Source organism: Balaenoptera borealis (assembly GCF_965194805.1).
Source record: "Balaenoptera borealis genome assembly, chromosome: 4".
NCBI lineage: Eukaryota > Metazoa > Chordata > Mammalia > Artiodactyla > Balaenopteridae > Balaenoptera > Balaenoptera borealis.
In genome coordinates, this window is record NC_138861.1 from 128,137,206 (window position 1) to 128,162,430 (window position 25,225).

General features: G+C 35.8%; 1 protein-coding gene and 1 long non-coding RNA gene across 2 annotated transcripts in view; one reads left to right on the top strand and one right to left on the bottom strand.

The window, feature by feature from the left end:
- Positions 1–25,225, bottom strand: part of PRSS12 (serine protease 12) — a 73,592-nt gene that overhangs the window by 5,937 nt on the left and 42,430 nt on the right. Inside the window, exons 9-11 of the mRNA XM_082389640.1 lie at positions 15,107–15,312; positions 11,128–11,206; positions 10,284–10,406 (exon numbers count right to left, since the gene is read on the bottom strand). Of these exons, the coding sequence (XP_082245766.1) occupies positions 10,284–10,406; positions 11,128–11,206; positions 15,107–15,312 (408 nt within the window). The remainder of the gene's footprint in view (positions 1–10,283; positions 10,407–11,127; positions 11,207–15,106; positions 15,313–25,225) is intronic.
- On the top strand, positions 15,319–25,219 carry LOC309627630. Its single transcript, XR_014243872.1, has 2 exons — positions 15,319–23,802; positions 23,841–25,219. It is a non-coding gene; the product is annotated as an uncharacterized lncRNA (long non-coding RNA).

Below are 25,225 nucleotides of genomic sequence, written 5' to 3' on the forward strand. Positions count from 1 at the left end.
TAAGTACCTCCTATCTTTACAGTTTTACAGCTCCATCCACAGCTCTTCACCCCCACTGGACTTCAATCTGTCAGCCCCACTAGTTTTTTCATGTCATTCTCACTCTGCCTATGACTTCTTACAAGGCTTGGATTCCATCATCACTCTTTTGCAAAAACTCTCAATCCTTCTTTCCCTGATCTGCCAAAACTCCAACTCTGGTTTCATCAACTCACCACCTCCTTTCCGCTAGCATCTGACTGTTCAAAGGGGAAAACATACTTTAACAGCTCTCACCTTAATTTTTTTTTTTTTAATCAAAACTTCAATATCTTCCACTGGAAATGGGGCCTGTACTTGAATGTGAATTTAGAGAAGTGGTATTCAAAAATTGGAACTTTCTAGTGACTGCCTATTTGAAATAACCTTTCATTTATTCCTATAAAATTTCTGGAAGTTGTAAGTTGCTCAAAGATTCTAATAGCCCTAAGGTCTCTGACAACATTGCAATGTATAAAGTGATTTTCTTAACTATGTCAGCTCAAAAAACTGAACAATGCAACAAAGATGATTTAGCTTATACAACCACCTACTAGTGATCTGTGAAACTAATAATTTCCTGTGGTTCCTTGAAATTCTCCATTTTCAACCTTAAATTATCACATATCTTTAAAGTTCAGAAGGCTTTTCATATATTGTACCTAGAGACTATCTTCTTATGGGTTCCACTTCAAACTTTAAGTTTAGGATTATTTCATATCCTGAAACTCTAAAAAGTAATAGTCATGAAGAATAATCAGATATTTAAATAACTCTCACTTCTACTTTCTGTGTATTGATAACTAATGTATTATAAAAATTCAATATGACTCATTAATATGTTCAGGTTTTAAAGCAAAATCCCAAGTGATTTTTGTTTCTAACAAGAATAGCTGTCAACGCATCCTTGAAAGTGCTGCTGAAATGTTTCATATATCTTTGGAATGGAATTTAAGAAATTATCTCAAGCTTCACTGTCCAGTACAGTAGCCACATGTGGCTAATGAAGCGCTTGAAATGCAGTTGGTCCAAAATGAGATATGCTAAAAGTACAAAAATATGCACAAGATTTCAAATATTTACTATGAAAAAAGAATATAAAATATATTGTTTCTCTAGATAATAAGACTATCAAATATCTCAATTTTATATCCTATTTTTGCAATGATATTTTGGATATACTGAGTTAAATGAAATATATCATTATATATAATGATATATATATATCAATATATCATTATATAACCAATATACATATGGGTGAAGTTAATTTCACCCATTTGGTTTTTTAATCTTTTAATGTGGCTACTAGAAAATTTAAACGTATATATATGATTTGTATTTGTGGCTCACGTTATATTTCTAGTAGATAGCACTGGTCTAGAGAAATACTATGGCATAAAGAAGGCATCCTATTTTTTAATTTTTCTTTAATGCAGTTTCTTGTGTTGCTTATAACTTTTAAGCTCGAGTTATGAGACATTCCCTTCATATGTCAACTTTTTATATTTAAGATAATTACATTACTGTTCAACCAAAAATAAAAAAAGTTTTATTGCAACAATATTTTCCATTCTTTGAAAAAGAGCTGTGACACTTAGCTAAAATAATCCTTGCATCTAAACTGGCTATGTAAATATATCCTACATTATCTAAAAATTGAGTCTTCAGCCAGTGAACAAAGAAACAGGACATTACTACAGCAAGGAAATTTATTTTTTAAATATCCCAGTTTTAAGGTCTTGGGAAATCTTGCCTTAATGCATCACTTCATGCCTGGATTACTACAGCAGTCTGCTAAATGGCCTTGCTGCTTCAAGTTTCAACTTTTTCAAGCCATCCTTCACATTGCAGCCAGAACAATGTTTCTATCTGATAATATAACTACTCTTCTGGATACCCTTCCAGATAGATACCCTTCACTGTTCACATAGTAAAGTTCAGATTCCTTAAATGATATACAAACCCATCCAAGAATGGCCCTTGTCCACCTCTCTGATACCACCCTCGTCCTTGTGTCTGTGTCCCTGTCATTCTGGCCGCTTGAAGAGGTATCTGACAAACCTGTCTTTATTCAGACTATTTGCAATATCATTCCCTCCACCCCTCATCCTAATATGGCAAAAACTGATTTTATCTTTCAAGTCTCAAGATCTCCTAGGAAGCTCTTCCTGCCCTCCCCGAAAGCTAGCCAATCCTTCTTTTGAACGCTCCCAATAGCACTGTCAGAGCGTTTACAACAGCTTCTACAACTTGTTAAGATGTCAGGTCTCCCCAGTTAAAGGCTCCTTAAGTGTAAAGACCATGTCATGCTCACTTTTGTATCCTCAGCACCAAGCAAAGTGGTTTGCACAGAGAAAGCTCCTAATAAATATATGTTAAATGACTTCTTTTGGAAGACACGTTCTGTTCACATACATACACTCTGATCCCGAACTTACTGAAATGAGACCTCCTCTCACCAATTCCTATGTTATAACAACACCATCACAAAAGTTACTTTTTAAAAAAAGTCTCCACAAAGATCTAATGTTCTCATTAATACTGGCTGTTCATCAGAATCACCTGTACCACTTTTAAGAATACAAATGTCCAGGCCACACAAACTCTGAGAACATTAAATTAATAGGGCCGATGTAGGACCATGGGTGATCCAAATTCACAGTCAGTCTGGAGAACCACTGAACCAAAGACTTAAAGGCACGGGCATAACGCCCGCCTCTTCATGCCTGGAATTTCACTGGGTGAAGTGAGCATCCTAAGAGATGACTAACAGACTGCCATAACACAAACACATACACATTCCATACTTATACTGTGTTCTCAGGTCAGGTAGATTTCAGCGGGTATTTTTGAGTATACTCCCAAATTAATATGCTCACCAAGCAGGAGTTGATATTAACCTGAGAATAAAAATAAAATATTTACCTGACAAGAAGGAAAAATGCATCATTCTTGTTAAAATGAAGTTCCTTATTAGAATCTATACTTTTAAAGTCGTCCTGATTTAAGAAATGGACCAGCTAAACCCAAGCAGTGATTCCCACACTCCTTTCACTCCAGTTATTCTTAGAATAGATTTATGCTTGGAATTTGAAGAGCATCCGACACAAGACTAGATTAGTTTTCTAACCAAATATTTGTCTTCCAGTGTCACCTCTCCTAGTGAGTGCGATTATATACTTCAGGGATAACACTTTGGCTGAGGTTACCAGTAGGATTTTGGACTTTGAAATCATTTTCTATGGTTCTAGTCTTCTCAAGAAAAATGTATCAAGGAATTCTTTTTCAATGCATTTTAAGGTCTTTCTAGTTGAGCTTTTGTTATTTTGATACACTTTATTCAAAAATGCTTCTAAAACAAACATTTCAGGTTTTGGCTGACATGCCATTCAGTTGTTTGCTTTGCTGAAATGCTTTCAACTCCCCCTCAAATAAAAATTGGATGAAATTCCTGGACAAGCTTGAGCAAGAGAGGATCTGAGACAGGGCAGTTAGTAAAATCCACTATTCCAATTTCTCTGAGATTCTGGAATTAAAATAAACTACAATTAAAATTTTCTAGAATTAGAAGAGTTAATTCAGGTGACGGTCATTTTCTTTATGATAGTCATTTTCTTTCTTTATAGATTCATCTCTTCAAAAAGACAGTATTTTACATCAGCCTGTACACATCTGCTACTTCTAGAATCTTTTTTTCTCTGTTGTCTGGATGAAACTCAAAAAGTAGTTGACTGAAATTGCTTGTGTAAATGGTTCCAGTTGCTTATGGAGAAGAGACCTTCTCTGTAGAACCTCGCACTGTCCCTTACATACATGTCGTGTGTGTTCAGGAAATGGTTTTAGCATAGTTGATGGTATTGTATATATCACCAAAGACCATGTTCTTAAGAACTCTACCATATACTAGGTCATGGTGGAACATATGTTAAGTACCGCACACATTTTGTTCTTAAAAAGAAGTCCCATTAACTCTGTGGCTCATCTTTCTAATTATAATGTCTAATAATTTAGATATTTCTGATTTTCAGAGCAGCAATCTCTGACAATTTCCAGCTTCTTTGGTGATTCTAGGCAAAAAAGTCAGATAAAATCAGGTAAAGCTATATTCTTGATCAAATCAAATTTGCAGTAGAATTACAGAAATGAAAGAATCCTTGTTTTGGGTACATTCTTTCCTCCAGAGTGGTGTTTGTTATCAGAACAAGCAATTAAAAGAAATTAGTTTAACATTCAGGAATTTTTCTCTCAATTATATTGCCATACCACCATAGAGAGAGGGTCATTTTACAGTAGTTGTAGTAATGATTTAAAGCAGAAAATAGTGGGAGTTCACTGGCGGTCCAGTGGTTAGGACTCCATGCTTCCACTGCAGGGGGCAGGGGTTCGATCCCTGGTCGGGGAACTAAGATCCTGCAAGCCACATAGCGTGGCAAAAAAAAAAAAAAAAAAGTAGAAAATAGCAAAAGCAAGCAATTTATATTGTGTAAAATTCATAGGGCAACTGCAGAAAAACTTAATTTATCCAAGTTTCTGCTTCAAACTGCCAATGGGATACTGCATTCCAAAGTCTGTACTAACACTAGGAAAAATGTGAAAAATGGGATAGAAGGCCTTTAAATGGTGATTCACCAACTACCTCAGTTACCCTTGTTAACGCTGGCATAAAAGAATGTTTTGGACACCTCACAATACGTGAAAGCTATGGATGTAGAGCTGGATTACTAGAACTCTGTCAGTCTTCCAGTAAGGTACCCTCATCGTACAGAGACAACTCTATAGGAAATGAGTGTAACAGGATGGTGGACGTGAGTAACTGTGTTCTGATCTCATCATCCCCAGGCCATCATTCCTAGATTATTCTGATATAAGGATTACATAAAAGAGTGACTACTCTGTGAAGGCAAAACAAATAAACATAAAAAACTGTCATCCCATAGAATAAAGTAACACAGAGGTGATAGCAATCTATGCCTGTTGTTCAGAATGGCTGTTCAAGAGCACTGGCCTCCATCATCACTGCAAGAATTAGGCACCAAAGGAGGCCCCATGAACAAGAAACTATCTTATATATTGAAGTCCAGTAGTTAAAGCAGCAGAGATACAAACAGAAAGGAAATGGGGGTGAGAGAGATAATTTCAAAATATGAAATCTAGGTCCCCTGCCAGTGGGTCTTAAGTTAGACTCCCAAGAAATCTAAAAGAAAGGTAACCTCTCAGAACCTGACCACATTGTTTCTGTACTACAGTGTCTACAATTCCAGAGGAAAACTATTTTTTGCAAACTTCAGAGTTTCTGATGATTAAAGGAGGGTTGTTTTAATCCAAAGTCCCTGAACCCAGAAGACAAAATTTGGAGTTTGTTCTAATCACTGGTAACTGTCCTTATGGCTGTCAATAAACTTACTGGAATAAAGATGTGAGTTGTAGCCTCCTTGGGCACTTCAGAACAAGTCTATGAAATCCGGTAAAGGTTACAAACCAAGTCAGATGAATTTGTAACACCTTTGCAAAACAATTTTCTCCCTACTCACATTAAAAGAGTCTTGCGGTCTAGCCAAAGCACATCAAAAAGTTGCATATCATAATCTGCTCCTCTGTTTTTTAATCAGCTGTCTTTTATACCGCACAGATAATGGGAAGAAACTCAGAATGATGTATGGAAGGAGTTATCTGTTGATCTAGGTTTAAAATACCACCATCCTCTAAAGAGTCCAACATCCTTAAATATACCCACTACCTGGCAATCGAGCCCCCACTTTCATCCTGCATCCATCATTTAGGAGGGTCTAGTATGTGCCAAGTAATATAGGAGACACTTGGTTTATAAACACAAATGAGACCATTACTGACTTGAAGCAATAATCTAGAAGGAGCAAGCCAAGGGAGGAATAATGACATGTAAACAAACAAACCCAAACATGTACCTAAAAAAAAAAAAAGACCTTTGAGGGAACTCAAAAGTCAGATCAAAGTTTTCAACCTCAAGTGGAATTTTTGGGCAATTTCCCGACTTTAATACTTTAAGCCTTGAACCCCTAAGTCTATAACTTTTAGCAGAGAAAGATTTACTTGAAAGAGAAGGAGTCTTGAACAAGAGGAGAAAAATCTAAACGGAACGTACTGAATTATTTTGCTTAGATTCTAAGCCCAAGACAGGCTTCTCCAGTTTCTCTGCAGTTTCCTACCTCGTTTTTCTCCACTAGTCAGTGGGATAAAATCATCCTGAATTCTCTACTTTTGCTCATAATAATCTTTGATTCCTTTTTGTGAACCCCAACATAATAATAGACAACATTCATTTTGAATTTTACAGTTTATAGAATACTTTCACATACTTTGCAGATCATTTGTTCCTCACTGTAGAACGTTATTGCCTTCATTTTACAGATGAGAAAATTGAGGCTCCCAGAGGTTAAAATAATCTCCACAAAGTGAAACAATTAACAGTTGGAGGAGCTGGAACTGTAACCTTGGTCTTGACGGCCAGATCCAAGTCGCTGGTTACACAGTACCAAGTTCTACTGATTTCTATCAGGGTCTCTACCTTCTCTCCCTCCTTTTCTTTTTTACCTTCTATCTTTATTACAATAGCCTTATAACCAGTCTCCCTCCAGTTCCTACCACAGTGGGTTTAATCACTTGGTAACATGGACCAATTTGAGTCACTCCAGAAAAAGGCACAGAAGCATGTATGCAAATATTTTTCATATAATCTGAAGCTTGTTCACAGACCCCTAGATTAATAACTTTGCTTCCCCCCGCCGCCCCATACATACATCTCCTAAAACTCCTCTTTGATCATATTTCAAGGCTCAAAAACCTTTAGTGGTTTCCCACTGCCTAGTGAATGAAACAGAGATTCAGTACCCTGGCATTCCAGACCTTTCCTGCTTCTTTACTGTAAGTCCGCTATACAAATTCCAGATTCACGATCCTAATAACTGGCATCCTTCAAATATGCTTTATGCTTTCTTTCTCACCACTGTGCTCTCAACACGAAACGTTATCTACCTCCAGCCTCTACCAATACACGAATCCAGCCTGTCTGCTTGAACAGACTTCGTAACAGAGCTCACTCCTCCCACATACAGCCCATCCCAGCTTTGTCTTGTGTTAAAGAAATAAAAAGGAAACAACAGACCTCTTTCCTATGTTAAAATGAAAATTACCTCCCATTAGCATTTGTGGAATTTGAAGTAACAGGTAATGAATTTAATCTGATTCCACACACTCTCCCCTTTTCTGCTTGCCTTCCTTAGTGCACCATGTCACTTTTTCAGAGGATGGCACTCGGAACTGAGCAGTTTTCTCTGTTTGATAGCGACAGTGCTTTTGCCCCCGACAGCAGCTTGAGCACAGGACGGAAGAGCAAGCATCTTGTTGTGTTGGCGCTGTCCTGTCAGGGCTGCCCAAGGCTGATTAACTTTGTGGGCAACCACATGGCATCACTGACTCTATTAAGGTCGCAGGATGCTAAAACCCATAAGGTCTTTTTCACGTGCGCTGCATTCAAGCCAGGTTTCCTGAACTAAAGGCAGCATTTTACTTCCTCTTTATTCCTCATTACTTTTTATTAGAATCAGCCTACCAATATTCTTTCCCACCATGGATCCTATCTTCTAACATATTACGTGTCCCTCCCAATCTCCTGGCGTCAAAAAATATGATTAATTTATCATCAGTGTCCTGTTTCAGTTTAGTGATTAATATGTTGAATAGGGCAAGGATAAGTATCCTGTTAACTCCATTATATTCTTCCTCATCATCAGTCTTCCAAAGTCCAGACCACATTCTATTCTATCCAGGAGCAAGAGGGTCTTAACATTTAATGTTCATGAGAATCATCAAAGATGCTTGATAAAAATGTAAACTCCTGGGTCTTAGCTCCAAAGATTCAGTAGATCTCGTATAGGGGCCCAGAAATCTAGATTTTTAATAAGCTGAATGTATTGGGTTGGCCAAAAGGTTCATTCGGGGTTTCCTGTAACATCTTACAGAAACACCCAAACGAACTTTTTGGCCAACCCAATACCTAATATTGTGGTGAAAAGACCACACTTTTAAAATGGTGCTCTAAACTTTTTTTGATCCTATATGTCTCCCTCCTCTGGGTTCCTATAGTTGCATTAAAAACTCATGGTACCAAGGGTCCTATCCGTCTTACTCTCCAAGATATTTCTAGCGCATGGCACATTCCTGGGAACATTACAGGCTCAATAACTTTTTGTTAAGTTAATAAATGAATCTTTATTGTCTGTGCCATTCATGTAACACAGGACTATATTAAACCCACTGGTATATAGGTGAACTCTCAAACTCAATTATTACTGCAGAAATGACAAAGGCTATGTAAAATACAGATTTGTGCCTTCTGCATCACCTTGAACATGGAATATTACTCCATAATATTTATCAAAATAGGTAAGAGGAAGTGAATAGAGATTCTAGAAACAAAGATACATGAGAACTTGGCAAACAACACAGCTGACATAAATCAGCTGGTAAAGAATGGAATGTTTAATTTTAAAAAGTACTGGGAAAACTAACTATCCATAAAGAAAAATATAAAATTAGGTCCCTTCCTTATACCATATACCATACACACACACACAAAAACTGTAAACAGATTAAAAATCTAAATAGGAAAAGCAAAATTGTAAATTTTTTTTGTAAAAAACTACTATCTTCATATGGGGCTAAAGAAGAATTTTTAAAATAAGATATACAAAGCTTTTATACGACTTTAAAAATTGACACATTTAAATATATTAAAATTAAAACATCTTCATAAGAAAAAGACCTTAAACTAGTGAAAGGACATGCTCCAGATTGAGAAAAGTTATTTGTAACACATAATAACAAAGATTCTGTACAAAGAATATATCCAAAAAAATGTTTAAATCAATTACAAAGACAATCGAATAGAAAAATAAGCAAAGGATGTGAACAAATAATTCATGAAAGAGGAAGACACTAATCAGGAAAATAGAATTAAAAAGAAATCCAAAAATTCTAAGACTGGCAAAAATTGAAAATGTTGATGGTATCAAGTTGGGGTAGGGATGTGAGGAAACAGGAACTTACACATTGCTCTGATATAAACTGATACAGTTACTTTAGAACGTAAGTTAGTAGTGTCTAGTACAATTGAATGGCACCCATACTCCAGGACCCAGCACAATGCTCCCACATGTCTGTACCAATGAGACATGTAATGGATATCTAATGCAACATTGTTGTTTAATAATGAAAGAATGGAAACCACCTAACTAACCACCAGTAGGAGAATAAGTAAACTGAGGTTGGTTTTGTCTTACAATAGGAGTTAACACTCGTACGGCAGTTAAAATCTACATGGATGGATTGTAAATACACAATGAGGCCATATATTTTCACAGATGAAAAAATACAAAACAAATTTTTGGTTGTAACAATTTTTCAACACTATGGTACATGTTTTACTTAAAACATTTTATGAGTATTTTTAAGTACACAGAATAATGAAACCCCTTGTACTCATCACCTTGATTCAATAACTATCAAAATTTGCTAAGCAATGGTATACATCTTTAAATACTAAAATTCATGCTGAGGAAATGGCCATTAGCCAGGGCCCACAAAAGAGCACAGGACAAGGAGAAAGGACCACTAGGTTCTAGTGCAGGTGCTGTCACCATAAGCAGTGTGACTCTGGCACACTGAATCTCTCTGCATGGCTTCCCCTCTGAACTGGGAAAACTTCAGATTGGGCTGATAGAATTCCTGGGACAAACGGAAATAATCAGGATGCAACATGACAGGTACAAATAGAGAAATCTAAAAGACACAGAACAGCAAGAAGACCCAAAGTTTCTAAAATTCAAATCAAAACACCAAGTCAAAACACTAAACATGGACTCCCTATTCATTACCATTCATAATCAAATAATCTGAGGTCTCTTCTAGCGATATGGGGATATGATTTCATCCTCAGATATGTCCTTGGGGGAAGCACTAACACAGCCACCTCCCCTTCAAAAACCGATCTTGTCTTCTCCTTAACTCTAGAGTTTGCTTTAACACCAGGTAGCAAGTAACTTCCTGAGAGCTCTGTTTGCTCCTGATGTTACCCCCTCACTTCCACAGTGCCTCTGGTGGAGACAAGGAAGGCCTATAGCCTGGCTCTGACACCCCAAGTTTCTAGCATGCTGTAGAGCAGGAAGGGATTGGAAGAGCTGGCAAATAAGAGCCACACCGAGTTGTTTGGAAAGGTGGACACATACCTCTTGAAGCAGTGTGCTGCTGTAAGGACCCAGCAGCTACTCAGGAGTGTGGCCCCGCAAAGGAGTCTGCCATCTCCATGGGATGACTTGAGCCGGAGGGACACTTGCCAAGGCCAACCACCCCTAAGAAGAAAGTAAGCCACTCATCAATATCCATAAAAGACCGAAAGGCAAGGACAGTCATCCAGCAAAACAAGGACTTAGAAGGCTTGCAGGTGGGAGGAAAGAAGTAAAAAGGGGACTCTAGGATGTAGACTCCTTTCCTACTTTGAGAATGAATATTCCTACAACTTTGAGCAGACCACCCTGAAGACTTGCCTGTAGCATCTGTATGCATCCCACCAAATTCTGACGTTCTTGGAAACAATCTGTGTCTTCTTTATATTTCATGATTTGAAGCATATTTTCTCCCTCACCTAAGCAGCCTGAAGAAGTTGTTTTTTGTTTTGGCTTCTGAAATCTTAGTTCCCCGACCAGGGATTGAACCCAGGCCACGGCAGAGAAAGCGCTGAGTCCTAACCACTGGACCGCCAGGGAGTTCCCCGGAAGAAGTATTTAATAAGCAAAGCACTGGTCTTCCACTAGTAAATTCAACAAATAAAAAAATTATATTAAAATGAGTCAAGTCCAAAACAAATATATTCTAAATTAAACGAATTTGTAGTTATACATTTTTTTCAGATTTCCTGTTAAATTAGTTTGTTTCTGCCACATAACTTTTCAGCAACCCATCTATCTCATAAATCAGGGGATAGTGATTTGAAGAACACGGTCTATATAAAGTGAATATAAGTCAAAGACAGTGAAATTATCAGTGTAATCTGTATTTGAAGAACCTTTTTACCTTAAAGAATTTTTCCCACCAATGATCCGCTTCTGCCGACGGTGCAGTAATCTCAAACCACAAACAGATGAGAGAGACTCTGAAGCAGAAAGAGATTTTTAATTAAACTATCATATTGCGGGGCTTCCCTGGTGGCGCAGTGGTTGAGAGTCTGCCTGCCGATGCAGGGGACATGGGTTCGAACCCTGGTCCGGGAAGATCCCACATGCCGCGGAGCAACTGGGCCCGTGAGCCACAGCTACTGAGCCTGCGCGTCTGGAGCCTGTGCTCTGCAACGAGAGGCCGTGACAGTGAGAGGCCCGCGCACCGCGATGAAGAGTGGCCCCCACTCGCCGCAACTGGAGAAAGCCCTCGCACAGAAACGAAGACCCAACACAGCCAAAAATAAATAAATAAATTAATTAATTAATTAATTAAAAAAAAAAAACTATCATATTGCTGATAGTGGGGTAAAGACACAAGTGACACATTCCCCTGATGCTTCTTCCTCTGTTTTAAAGTGCTTTTTCTCTTCAAATTGTAGGCTATTTTTCTTATAATAAAAATTAAAATTTTTTTAAAATTTATTTATTTTATTCATATAAATTATTTATTTTTGGCTGCATTGGGTCTTCATTGCTGCACATGGGCTTTCTGTAGTTGCGGCGAGCAGGGGCTATCGTTGCAGGCTTCTCATTGTGGTGGCTTCTCTTGTTGCGGAGCATGGGCTCTAGGCACGCAGGCTTCAGTAGTTGTGGCTCGTGGGCTCAGTAGTTGTGGCACATGGGCTTAGTTGCTCCGCAGCATGTGGGATCTTCCCGGACCAGGGATCGAACCTGTGTCCCCTGCATTGGCAGGCGGATTCTTAACCACTGTGCCACCAGGGAAGTCCTATCTTATAATAAAAATTGAAAGTTGTTTTCTCATGTAACCAAGGCAACAATAATTCACAAGTAGACAAGGAACTTTATGAGGTTTCCTACAATCAGCTCTGAAGAGGTTTCACAGGCTGCTGAATGATTGGGCCCTGTCTAGTACATCATCCTTGTGGTACCCACATCTCCTCCTCTGCTGATTATAGAGATTGTTCGGGAGTTCAGAAATATTAAATGAGAGAACTACAAAAGGCAACAATGCTCTGAATTATTTGATTTTCACAGACAACACTCTTCCAAGCCACATACACAAATATAACTCATAAGAGCAAAGCACATTCCCAGGATGAAATTCTGACATAAATTTATATTTACTTATATAGCATGTTAATATATGGAAAGGATTTACTAAGCCAATTTAAGTGGCAAATTGTATTTAAGGATATATATAGTCAAACTTCTCAGGATAACAGATTTCGGGCTTCCCTGGTGGCGCAGTGGTTGAGAATCCGCCTGCTAATGCAGGGGACACAGGTTCGAGCCCTGGTCTGGAAGGATCCCACATGCCGCAGAGCAACTGGGCCTGTGAGCCACAACTACTGAGCCTGCACGTCTGAAGCCTGTGCTCCGCAACGAGAGGCAGCGACAGTGAGAGGCCTGTGCACCGCGATGAAGAGTGGCCCCCGCTCGCCGCAACTGGAGAAAGCCCTCGCACAGAAACGAAGACTCAACACAGCCAAAAATAAATAAATAAATAAATAAATTTATTTTTTTTAAAAAAAGATAGATTTCTGTCAAGAGCATTAAAAAAAAAGAGTTAAACTAAAAATGTATGAAAAGGTAGTGTATAAAAGAAGAGTAAATAAACTATGACTAGCTTTAAAAATAATTTTAGAAAGTAGGAGAATCTATATGGGGATATGCTGTTTCTTTGGTTAAGTACACGTGTATAAAGTATAGATATATACTGTTTTTCTATCTGTGTAAGAAGAGAAGGGTAGGAATTGTGCCAAGACCATGAAAGTCTAGTCAGCACTAATGTTCCTCCATAATAACCAGGTAGAAGGGAGCCCAATATGGAATCAGCACTAGTTATTTCTTCATGGAGAGAGAGGTTCAACAATGTGTACCAAGATCATTAATTTGTCAAAGGATCTCAGAGACATGCTGTCAAACCTTAATCCTCATCTCTTAGGATATGAGTCCTCTACATGACACTGCAAATTATAAGATACCAGAAGAACAGAAGTTTCCAGTAATGTTCCAAGTCAGGTCAATGTATATAATGCCATGACAAGTAATGATGTAATACTAAGCAAGCAAAACTGGAAGTTTACATCATTCTGGGGCAAAGAACCAGATTGCAAGAAAGTAAAATCTATTTAAAGCCATAAAACCCACTATTATAAAAAAATTATAAAGTAAAATGAAATTCATTTATAAACGGATCCCATCAGATGACCAATAACCAATGGCTTGGGTGTGAATCACCTTATAGAAGTTATTAGGTCTTGAGCCTCCACACAAAGTCAACAGGTTAATAATAAACCAGATTCAGTAATCCAGCTGGTCTAAGATGAAATTTTTTTATTTCAGATATGGTAGCATTAAGACCATGGAAAGGTATCAAAATAAGCAGTGCTATACCTTTGGAAGGCATTAAAACAAATGTATTAATAATGAAGAAATAAATATGGTATTTGATATTTTAAAATAGGTTTACATAGAAATATGGTAGAACATTTTACAATTACTGAATTTTTATGCTTTTCTGCTGCTTAAGAAATTGTCCATAATCCAAAGAATTAATTATGTTCACTTTGTAACTGCAGTTTAAATTATTGGAGGGAATTTAATAAATTAAATTATAGTCAATACTTAGGAAAAATTGGCTTACGAAATCATATTTATTTCAGGTAATATATATGTGTGTGTATATATTATATATATATATATATAAAACAAAGCACAAAGGGTTATAAATATTCTTCTCCACACTCAAAAGACCCTCAGATAGTGAAGAATCATATTAACAACATGCAATTTATTTATTGCATTGTCTTTAATGGTTATTAAAAGATGTTAGAAAAAGAGAATGCTCAGATATAGATGCACTTGATTTTAAGAAAATCTTAAGTATCAAAACCATGGATTCTTAATCCACATAAATAAATGACTGTTCTTTTCATAAAACATAACCATAGTTTTCTCCAAAAGAGCTAGTTTTCCCCCTTATTCATTTAAAGCAGTATTTGTTTCATAAAAATTAAACTCAGAGCTTTTAAGAACTCTTCTAGTTATATATGTATGACACATCCATTACTGTATTATACTAGAAGATTACTTCTCATTTTCCTTACATTTTTATTTTTATTTAAATTTTATTTTTTTATTTATTTGGTTGTACCGGGTCTTAGCTGCAGCAGGCAGTCTCCTTAGTTGCAGCTCACGGGCTCCCTAATTGCAGCAGGCGGGCTCCTCAGCTGCAGCTCGCAGACTCCTTAGTTGCGGCATGCGAACTCTTAGTTGCAGCATGCATGTGGGATCTAGTTCACTGACCAGAGATCGAACCCAGGCCCCCCACATTGGGAGCGCGGAGTCCCATCCACTGCGCCACCAGGGAAGTCCCCCCTTACTTTTTTAAATTTCAGAGAGTAGAATCTACAAAAGATAATTTTCTTTTTGCAATTAATTTTAAAAATTATCCCTGCTGTTTAAGATATTAATAAGAGTGGAAGAAGTGCCCTTCTCTGATTCATCTTTAAATTTTCATTTCTTCTTTTTATGAAGCAAATATAAATTCTGAATCTTCAAGAATACCAGCAAGTTTGATAGTTTTATTACAACCAGAGAAGGAACGGTTAGAAATGGCTAAGAATGTCAAAAGGGGACAATCTCAGAGATTACAAAATCCTGTAAATCCACTCCTGCCCCTGAACCCTGCTCTCCCTTGTGAGTCCCATCCAGTAAAGTTTGGCAAGAACCACTGCCTCTAAATACTAGCAGAAGAACAAGGGATTGAGTATATTCTTATGGAGGAGAGTTTCATTATCAAACTACTGCTTAGAATAATGAAGTGTGGCTCAGTATTCTTTGACTTCTATAGGGCCCAGAAGGTGACTTACCTTTATTACTGTTACCTGATGCTTTATTGCCAAAATAATCACAAATAACTCCTGCATCTTCACCGTGGCGGCAGTTGTGTTTTCCAATATCTTGTTTGATACAGTCAGCCAGGGACCTCTCATTTCCTGTGCACTTCACATTATCCATGTGGATGGGTCCTTTTCCTTCCCCAAAATAAGCCATGGTTCTTGCTCTGGCAGGACCCCTGGAAACAGAGCATTCTTGAGGATGTGGAGAATCAAACATACAATTGAATAAATCACAACATATACCCTCATTCAATTATATTTCTTAACTCATACATTAAAACACTTATTTCATGACTCTGTCAAAAAAAAAAAAAGCTTGAGAGGTAATAACTATACATTCTTTGTTTTCATATCTTAGAACTTCTTGATTACATCTTAGCTCCTACTAAGAAAGTCACATTTAATGGCATGTCAAAAATTTATGGTAGTCTTAAACTCTAGTTTAATCAGGAAAAAAAATCATCTCAAAATTTTCTACTCCCTTCCAGAGCATAATACTCTCTTAAAATTGGTATAGTAAGACTTCCCTGGTGGTGCAGGGCTTAAGAATCTGCCTGCCAATGCAGGGGACACAGGTTTGAGCCCTGGTCTGGGAAGATCCCACATGTCGCGGAGCAACTAAGCCTGTGCGCCACAATTACTGAGCCTGTGCTCTAGAGCCTGCAAGCCACAACTCCTGAGCCTGCGTGCCACAACTACTGAAGCCTGCCCGCCTAGAGCCTGTGCTCCACAACAAGAGAAGCCACCTCAATGAGAAGCCCGTGCACCACAATGAAGAGTAGCCCCCGCTCACCGTAACTAGAGAAAGCCCGCACGCAGCAATGAAGACCCAACACAGCCAAAAATAAATAAAAATTAATAAAAAAAGAAATTGGTATAGTATTTCCAAGAAAATTACAAGAATTAAATAATTACCTAGGGAGCTAAGAATTTTTAAAGCCTACTTTAGAAGTACAAAAGCACAATTTTTAACTGAGAAAGAGAACACCAGGAATCATGAATAGAAGGCAGACTTACTTTTGGTATATCACTTTTCTTTGGTTTCTGTTTTTTTAAATAATATATTACTTCTTTTTAAATATCCAAATACAAAATCTTTTCAGTGAAATATTTCAAACTAACACCATATTCAAAACTCAGTTCCTGCTAAATTAGTGACATAAGAACGGAAAAGTTTTAAAGTTTGAATTATAGGAAAATTATCCTTATAACCTCAAGTTAGGGAAAGACTTATTAAACAAGACACAGATGTATACCTTAAATTAAAAGATTGATAAATTCAACAAAAATTAAATTAAGAATGCCAGTTTACTAAAAACCACCCACAGGAAAGTGAAAAGATAAGTTTTAAAGTTGACGAATATACTTGCAATACATATATATATATATATATATATATATATATATATATATATATATATATATATATATATATATATATATATATATATATATATATTTATGCTGGTAGATGCATTCTCTAATAGAGGGACATAGCATACAATATACAAATAACTCTCAAATTTCATTTTAAAATAAAAAACCAACAACCCAATAGAAAAACAGGCAAAAGACAGGTTTTAAATCAAAAGAAACTGTCTTATTAAAAATGACAATTTGGACCAGATTTCTAACATTAAAATATTCTTAGTTAAGATAAGGTTATTATACTTTTCTTATAGTTATGCAAGGAACTCAGGCAAAGTAGTTTACTGATATGAATTATCTGAGGAATTTGCTTGAATAATCCTCTTTCAGCAATGAGACCTGACCTCACATGCTTGTAGTTGGCAGTACACTCATTTCAGAAATATACCCCGTCATTTCTTCTGTACTGATAACGGCTACTCTGACATAAATTGCAAATAAAAATAAGATTTAACCCATTAGAAATGCTTACAGTCATGGAAGATCAAACAGGTAACTCTAAAGTTACTCTTTTTTGAATCTGAATCGACATTTCTTCAAAGAAGATATACTCATGTCCAACAAGCACATGAAAAGATGCTCAGCATCACTGATTATCAGGGAAATGCAAATCAAAACCACAGTGAGACACCACTCACGCCTACTAGGATGGCCATTGTCAAAGAGATGGACAATAAAGAGTGTTGGTGAGGGCTTCCCTGGTGGCGCAGTGGTTGAGAGTCTGCCTGCCAATGCAGAGGACACGGGTTCAAGCCCTGGTCTGGGAAGATCCCACATGCCGCGGAGCAACTAGGCCCGTGAGCCACAACTACTGAGCCTGCGCGTCTGGAGCCTGTGCTCTGCAACAAGAGAGGCCGTGATAGTGAGAGGCCCGCGCACCACGATGAAGAGTGGCCCCCGCTTGCCACAACTAGAGAAAGCCCTCGCACAGAAACAAAGACCCAACACAGCCAAAAATAATAAATAAATAAATTTATTTAAAAAAAAAAAAAAAGAGTGTTGGTGAAAAAAATAAAGTTACTCTTTTTTAACATACAAAACTTTTAATAGTTGTATAAGTAATAAATGCTCATTGTACCAAGTTTGCAAAATAAAAGTATAAAAAATCTCAACAACACACTGCTAGCATTTGGTACACATTTATGGGGAAAATATTGCATACTAACTACAATTTTTAATGGTTAAAAAAATTCATTGTACAGATTAGTGGATCTCAAACTAAGTGGGTGAGTCTAATGCAGGTGGTTCTGCATCAAACTTTAGTGTAGAAAAAAACAGAATTCATTTCCCTATTGTTGCACATTTATTTTAAGAATTTTAGACTTTTTGATAATTATATACATCCTTATACGTAAATCTTTGTGGGCAGCTTAGATTTCTTCCCAGAAGTGAAATTTTTATTCAACAGGTATAAACATTTTTTAAGATTCTGGATATGTGTTGCTGAATACAGAACAAATCTTTGGAAAGCAAGTTATGCATTTAAAATATGTATAATTAAAATGTAACCATTTAAAGAAAAGGTATTTTTCTGTTTTACTTTGCATATCACAGTTCTGATGTGTCTGGAATTTATTTCTGTTTAGTATTAGTAAGGGATCTAGTTTTAGTTCTGTCGCTAAAGTAACTGTCCCAATAACTCTTCCTGCTGATTTAAAGGGCTTTTTTATTTACTTATTTATCATGCTTATAAGTACACAAGCCATTTCTTGGTCTTTATAGTTCAATAATTGGCTACACATTAGAATTACCTTTGGGTGCTTTTAAAATATAGCACCACCTGAACCCCACCTGATGTCAATTAAAGTAGAATTAAGACATCAAGTAAAATGGGAGTGGGGCGAGGCAGGGGTAATATTTTTTAAGTCCCAAAGTGATTTCAATGCACAACCAAGGCTGTTAACCACTGCCGTAGTTGGTATCACTGACCTCTTTGCCTATTCCTGTGCCAATATCCCATGGATTTGATTTCAGATAAATTTGGAAGTCCCCCTCCTCAACCAACACACACACCAAGAAAAACAAAAGATTTTTATGAGGATAGCATTTAATGTATAGATTAATTTCTATTTTGTCTTCCCATTCAGGGTTGTAGAGTATCACTTATGAAGTCTTCTAGCTTTTGTAAAGGTTTAGTTTTTTTCACACAGACCTCAATTCTTGTGAAGTTTATTCCTTGATTTTTTTTTTCAGTTTTGTACTTTCTATAAATGAGAATTCTAAAAAATTTTCAATCTAGCATATAGGAACACTATTGCTTTTTAAAAAATATTTATACTTCATACTGTTACATTAATAAACACTAGTTCTAGTGTCTTTCCAGTTGATTCTCTTGGGTTTTACAGGTGGACATCATATTATTCATATAACAATTCTGACTTTTTTTTCAATACCAATACCTCAATTCTTTTTTTTTTTTTAAGAATAAATTTATTTACTTTATTTATTTATTTTTGGCTGCATTGGGTCTTCATTGCTGTGCACTGGCTTTCACTAGTTGTGGTGAGCGGGCGTACTCTTTGTTGTGGTGCGTCGGCTTCTAATTGTGGTGGCTTAGGCTCTAGGCACTTGGGCTTCAGTAGTTGTGGCATGCAGCCTTCAGTTGTTGTGGCTTGTGTGCTCTAGAGCGCAGGCTCAGTAGTTGTGGCACATGGGCTTAGTTGCTCCACGGCATGTGGGATCTTCCCGGACCAGGGCTCGAACCCATGTCCCCTGCATTGGCAGGCAGATTCTTAACCACTGCGCCACCAGAGAAGTCCCAATACCTCAATTCTTAATGATTAGTGGAAACTCCAGACAATATTGAGTCATTGCAGAAATAGCAGGCACCCTTATTTGTTCCTATTTCATGCTTGTTTGTGATATAAAGTTAAGGTAGTTTTATTTTATCCTCAGCTTCCTAAGAGATATGAGGAAGGAGTGTTGATTTTTATCATGTAACTTCTCAACATTATTAAGATGTTCATATTTGTTTTCACTTATAGACAACAAACTAAAATACACTAATTGAATGCCTCAGTTGAACCACTCTCATATTCTTACAATAGACTCTCTTTGTGGGATATTGTTCTTTTAATACACTGCCGAATTAAATTTGCTAATGTTTTGCTTAGAATATTTAATGTAGATTTATGAGTTTTCTTTTGTGTATGTGTACTTATCTTGTCTAGTCTTGAAATCAAGTTATATTAGCCTCATAAAATGAATGGAAAGATTTTCTTTTTTTTTTTTGGCTCTACAATAATTTACATAACTCAGGAGCCATCTGTATCTTAAAGATTGGTCAAAACTCTTGGTCAAAAAGTCAGAGTCACTTCTTCTGTCATCATTAATTTATTTGGGTTTTCTAGATGCTCAACATCACTAATTATTAGAGAAATGCAAATCAAAACTACAATAAGGTACCACCTCACACCAGTCAGAATGGCCATCATTAAAAAGTCTACAAATAACAAATGCTGGAGAGGGTGTGGAGAAAAGGGAACCCTCCTACACTGTTGGTGGGAATGTAAGTTGGCACAGCCGCTATGGAAAACAGTATGGAGGTTCCTCAGAAAACTAAAAGTAGAATTACCATATGATCCAGCAATCCCACTCCTGGGCATATACCTGGACAAAATTATAATTCAGAGAGATACATGTACCCCTATGTTCATAGCAGCACTGTTCGCAATAGCCAAAACATGGAAACAACCTAAATGTCCATCAACAGATGAATGGATAAAGAAGATGTGGTACATATATACAATGGAATACTACTCAGCCATAAAAAGAATGAAATAATGCCATTTGCAGCAACATGGATGCAACTAGAGGTTATCATACTAAGTGAAGTCAGAAAGAGAAAGACAAAGATCATATGATATCACTTCTATGTGGAATCTAAAATATGGCACAAATGAAGCTATCTACAAAACAGAAACAGACTCACAGGCAAAGAGAACAGACTTGTGGTTCCCAAGGGGGAGGGGGGTAGGGAGGGAGGGACTGGGAGTTTAGGATTAGCAGATGTAAGCTATTATATATATGATGGATAAACAACAAGGTCCTACTGTATAGCACAGGGAACTATATACAATCTCCTGGGAAAAACCATAATGGAAAAGAATATAAAAGAAAAGAATGTCTCTATGTGTATCACTGAGTCACTGTGCTGTACAGCAGAGATTTACACAACATTGTAAATCAACTACACTTCAATTTTTAAAAAAATTGGGCTTTCTATCTTTTGTATCAATTTTGATAATTATATTTTTGTTGAAAATGTACAGTTTCCTAGATAATTGTTCATTTCATCTAGATTTCCAAATTCATTAGCTAAAAGTAGTTCATAGTATTCTACAATTTTTAACCCTCTGTGTATCTGTGCTTATATTCCTTTTTTCTAATGTTTACTTGTATTCTCTCCTTTTTCTTAATCAGAATTGTCAGGAATTATTTTATTAATCTTTTTAAAAAATGGAAATAATTGCTGATATGTACATGTGTAATGTAGAGCAACTTAAAATTCAAATAGGAATATTTTGAAGAAAATTAAAAACTAATAGCATCCTGAAACTAATATCCCAGATGATTCCCATCAGTTTTGGGTGTGAGGATGAGTATAGGTAGAAGGTAAATAACAGTATGCTAAATCTCTTGATGTTTTTCAGGAAGGGGAAGTTACAAATAATTTTTGAAATTGGTAAGAAAATATGCCAGTATGTTTGCTAAAAATTTTTTCAAATTTCTAGTAAAACAACAAGAATGCTGAAATTCCAGACAACTAGAGAAAGGAAAGAAAGAAAACTGGATTGCCTGCAAATCTAAAAACCAAAGATTACACAAAGAACAGACAATAAAGGCATGATCAATAGCATAAAAGTAGATGACAGGTGGAAGTAAACATGTAGAAAATAAAATTAGACTCATTAAATAAAACAAAAGGATGATTCCTTAGCAATTTACCAATCAATGCACAAACTAAAGAGAATGCACCATTTTAGATATATCAACAAGTAGAATTAGAGAACATTTTAACTAATGAAAGTACATAATTAAAGACATTTTCAATGATATAGTGAAATCTAATAAATTTTTCTTTGACTTTTTAAAAAATAATTAAGGACTGTGTCACCTATAGAGACTTCTCAGTGGACTACAAGCATGCAGTAATTCATAGCTAAGAATACCAATGAGACAATAGGCTCTAATACATTAGTCTTTAAACTGACTATCAAGTGCTCCTGGGAGTAGGTGATGACTTTCCAAGGGATATAAGGACTTTATGGGAACTGATATGCAGATCATCAAAATCCACGTGTATTCTCTTCTAAAACTGGTCTTACTAAAGTCAAGGTCAACTTCTCTTTCAAAATTTCCCTTTTCCCACTGAGCAAAACAAAGACATATTTTTCACTCATTCCAAATCCAATCACAGTGCATTGCTCCAAGATTTAAAAGACTCTAAAGTGGCCAAAAGATCAATTCAAAATAAATTTTATCCAAGGACCAAAAATCCAACCCATCAGTCTAGGAAATGGAAGCTTTGGTCAACTTTTCTTTCCTATGTTTAATACTTATTTATCAAATTTTATTTTTTGTTGTTGTTGTTGTTTTTAATTAGTTGTGTACTAGAAATCATAAAATCCTGAGAGGAACTTGTTAGAAGAATTTAATTTCTCTCTTTCTCGCTCTCTTCATGTGTGTACACACACACACATTTTTGAAAACACAGGACATTAGGATTCTGTGGGGAAAGAAAATTTAAACCACAATTTCAAGGAGAAAAAGAAACTATGTAAAATTTGTGAAGGTCAAAAAAGAGCTTGCTCGTGTATTTTTTAAATGAATGACAGAGTATCAAAGCACTATATTTATATTTTATTGGATATAATTAAGAGTAAAGTAACTGTTCTATTTTTAAATGTCATATACAAATATGCCAGAAATTAAATCCTTTGCAGCTATTTAAATGTAAGATAAAAATTAGATATACTTAACTTTAGATCTCTACTAAGACAATAGGGGTACATCATTTTTTAAATTCTTTTAAGGGATACTACTCTAATAAATACACAGTTCAAAAACAATGTCATATTGAAATATATGCTAATGGATTCACACAAAGTTCAAATAGAATGGAATTTCCATCATGGCTATTTAGTCTTTCTTAACGAGGCTAACTGATAGCAACACATTTCACATTCAACCCTCTAAAAACAATGTGCTCATATGCTAGACTTTGTCAGACATTATGTAATACATCATTAAAGAGTGCCTTTTACTTTCTGTTCACTCTAAGCATATCTATATTAGTTACCATTCACGTTCCTGGTTTTTATTACTTCATTTCTGTTTCTCCCATTATAAAAAAGCTTTCTAATGCTATTTTGATTCTCAGTGTTTTCAAGGACTAATCCTCAAGTGTGATATAGCTGGCTGAGGGACAGGTCTCTGGAATTCTTATTAATAAAACTCAAGCCTTTTGACAGTTTCAAAGTTTTCTGGATTGATTTCTACAAATAAATTGCTTTATTAAAGACTTTTATTAATTCGCAGTAACATTCTGTTCTAATCACATACCTATTTACAATTACATATATGTTCTTATATGAAATTCCATCTCCCCTTGGTGGAAAATAATAAAAACGTTCAAGTATATTTAGATTGATCAAATATCGAAATGATTTTCTTTTAAATACTAGTTGATGGCAAATTGTAGCTTGTGCACTAGAAGATGTCTATCCAATTTGTCATAGTTACATTAAATTACTGAATTATGTGTTAAGAGGCTTTATTTTAAAAATAATTATGAAGTATGATCTTCCTTCAATGCTTTTCTTGATAATCGTTACGGAAATAGTATTGAAAATTGCTACAAACTTTGTTCACTTAATCTAGATTGCTCTTACCTAAATTCACCATTTGAGTTGAATGTAAAATGGACTAAATGATAAGTAAAAAGCAATGAAAAATTTAGAAAGAAATCAAAGTGAAAATGCATTGATGAATATTCTTACAAATTTTTTTCTCCTTAAACATGACTTAGACACACAATTCAAGGATCAAATTTGACTTTTTCTTTCATATTTTCCTTCATATTTCCAAAGGTAACACTAGGTTTCTTGGATCACCTCTACCAAAAAAATAAAAGTAAGCCAAAAAACCAGTCTCAAGCAGTATATACTTTAATGGCTGATTTTAGGTAAGGAAATTCACTGGGCATGTAATGTAAGAACAATAATGTATATATGTGTGTATATATGTATATACATTCTTTTTTTTTCAAATGGAGAATGAAATGTTAGAAATGTAGTGAGCAAAGGAAACTTAAATTGTTGACTGAATTCATCTAGGCATCTAATGGAGATGCTTCCTCCCTTCCTCTACTACCCCATATTTTGAAAGCTGAAAATATGTCACACACCACCAATTTTGAATACTGAAAATCTATATTACAAATAATGGACCCACTGACCATAGGACAACTGGAATTGCAACTAGGTCCAAAACTGAACCGTAAATTGAAGTAGTATCTGAGTAACCAAAAACAAACTCTGACTTAAAACTTTAGGGAAAAAAAAAAAAAATTTTGAACTTTTATCAAAATAGAAATAATTTTAAAAATAAAAATGTATTCTGCATAGGAATAACCAGTTAAATTTATCAATATTTAAGATACACATAGATGTGTAATTAAGGATATATTTTAAAATCCAAACCACTATTAGTAATCCAATATAAGCTAGGCAAATTATGTATATTAGCTTAAATTTCATGACCCTCTAAACTGTAACATGTTCCATATATTTGCAACTCCAAAATCAATCAGCCCTTTCACAGTCATTTGCAGACATGCGTAAAGTCTCAAAAAATTTGAGTTGCCCCGCTGAGGTCTCACAAGGAGATAAACTGCCTTTCTAGTTCAGCTCACAAACTGGAAATAAGTGTCCTTGCTCACCTCATTTAGTGCCACATTTTTCATGCTATAACTCATGCCTGAATGAAGCCCATTTAACACACTTATTTTCTCTGTAAGGCATATCACAGCATTCCTTCATTCAAGAATGTTAGAAAGCACTTCAGCAAAATTCTTGGGGACCATTTTAAACAGGGAAATCATCAACAAAAAGGTACAGAAATGGAAAAAAAAAAAAAAAGCACTAGGAGACTGCAAAAAGGGCAATTGTTTGCAAGCACGAGAGCTAAAACAAGAAGGCAGAACATGGCTTGGTTCAACCTCAGCTCTAGAAGCAATGGCTCAGTATTTTCTAACTCGATGTTCACAGTGACTTTACAGAATGAAACTACTGCAAATAACAAGAACCAACTGTAATTTCAGTAACAGTAGAATCCCTTATAAGGCTACTGTGTTACGACATAAATCACAGAGAAAAGGTTAACACCTTTGGCTGACAGAAGCAGTAGTATGAATAGTCAAGAGTTATTAGACTATTTGTTACTAGATAAAAGCTACATTTCTTAAGTAACATAATGTATATTTCTTGTGAGAAAATAGAAAAATTTAAAGAGACTCTACTTCGTATTTCTTTATAATTCTGAATCAAATAAGCATGCTGCCAGTATTTTCAATTGAATCATAGAAGTTAATCTTAGGCAAGAACAAGGATAAAAAATCAGAAATTTTCATCAGATGAACATCCCAAATAGTTAGGTTTT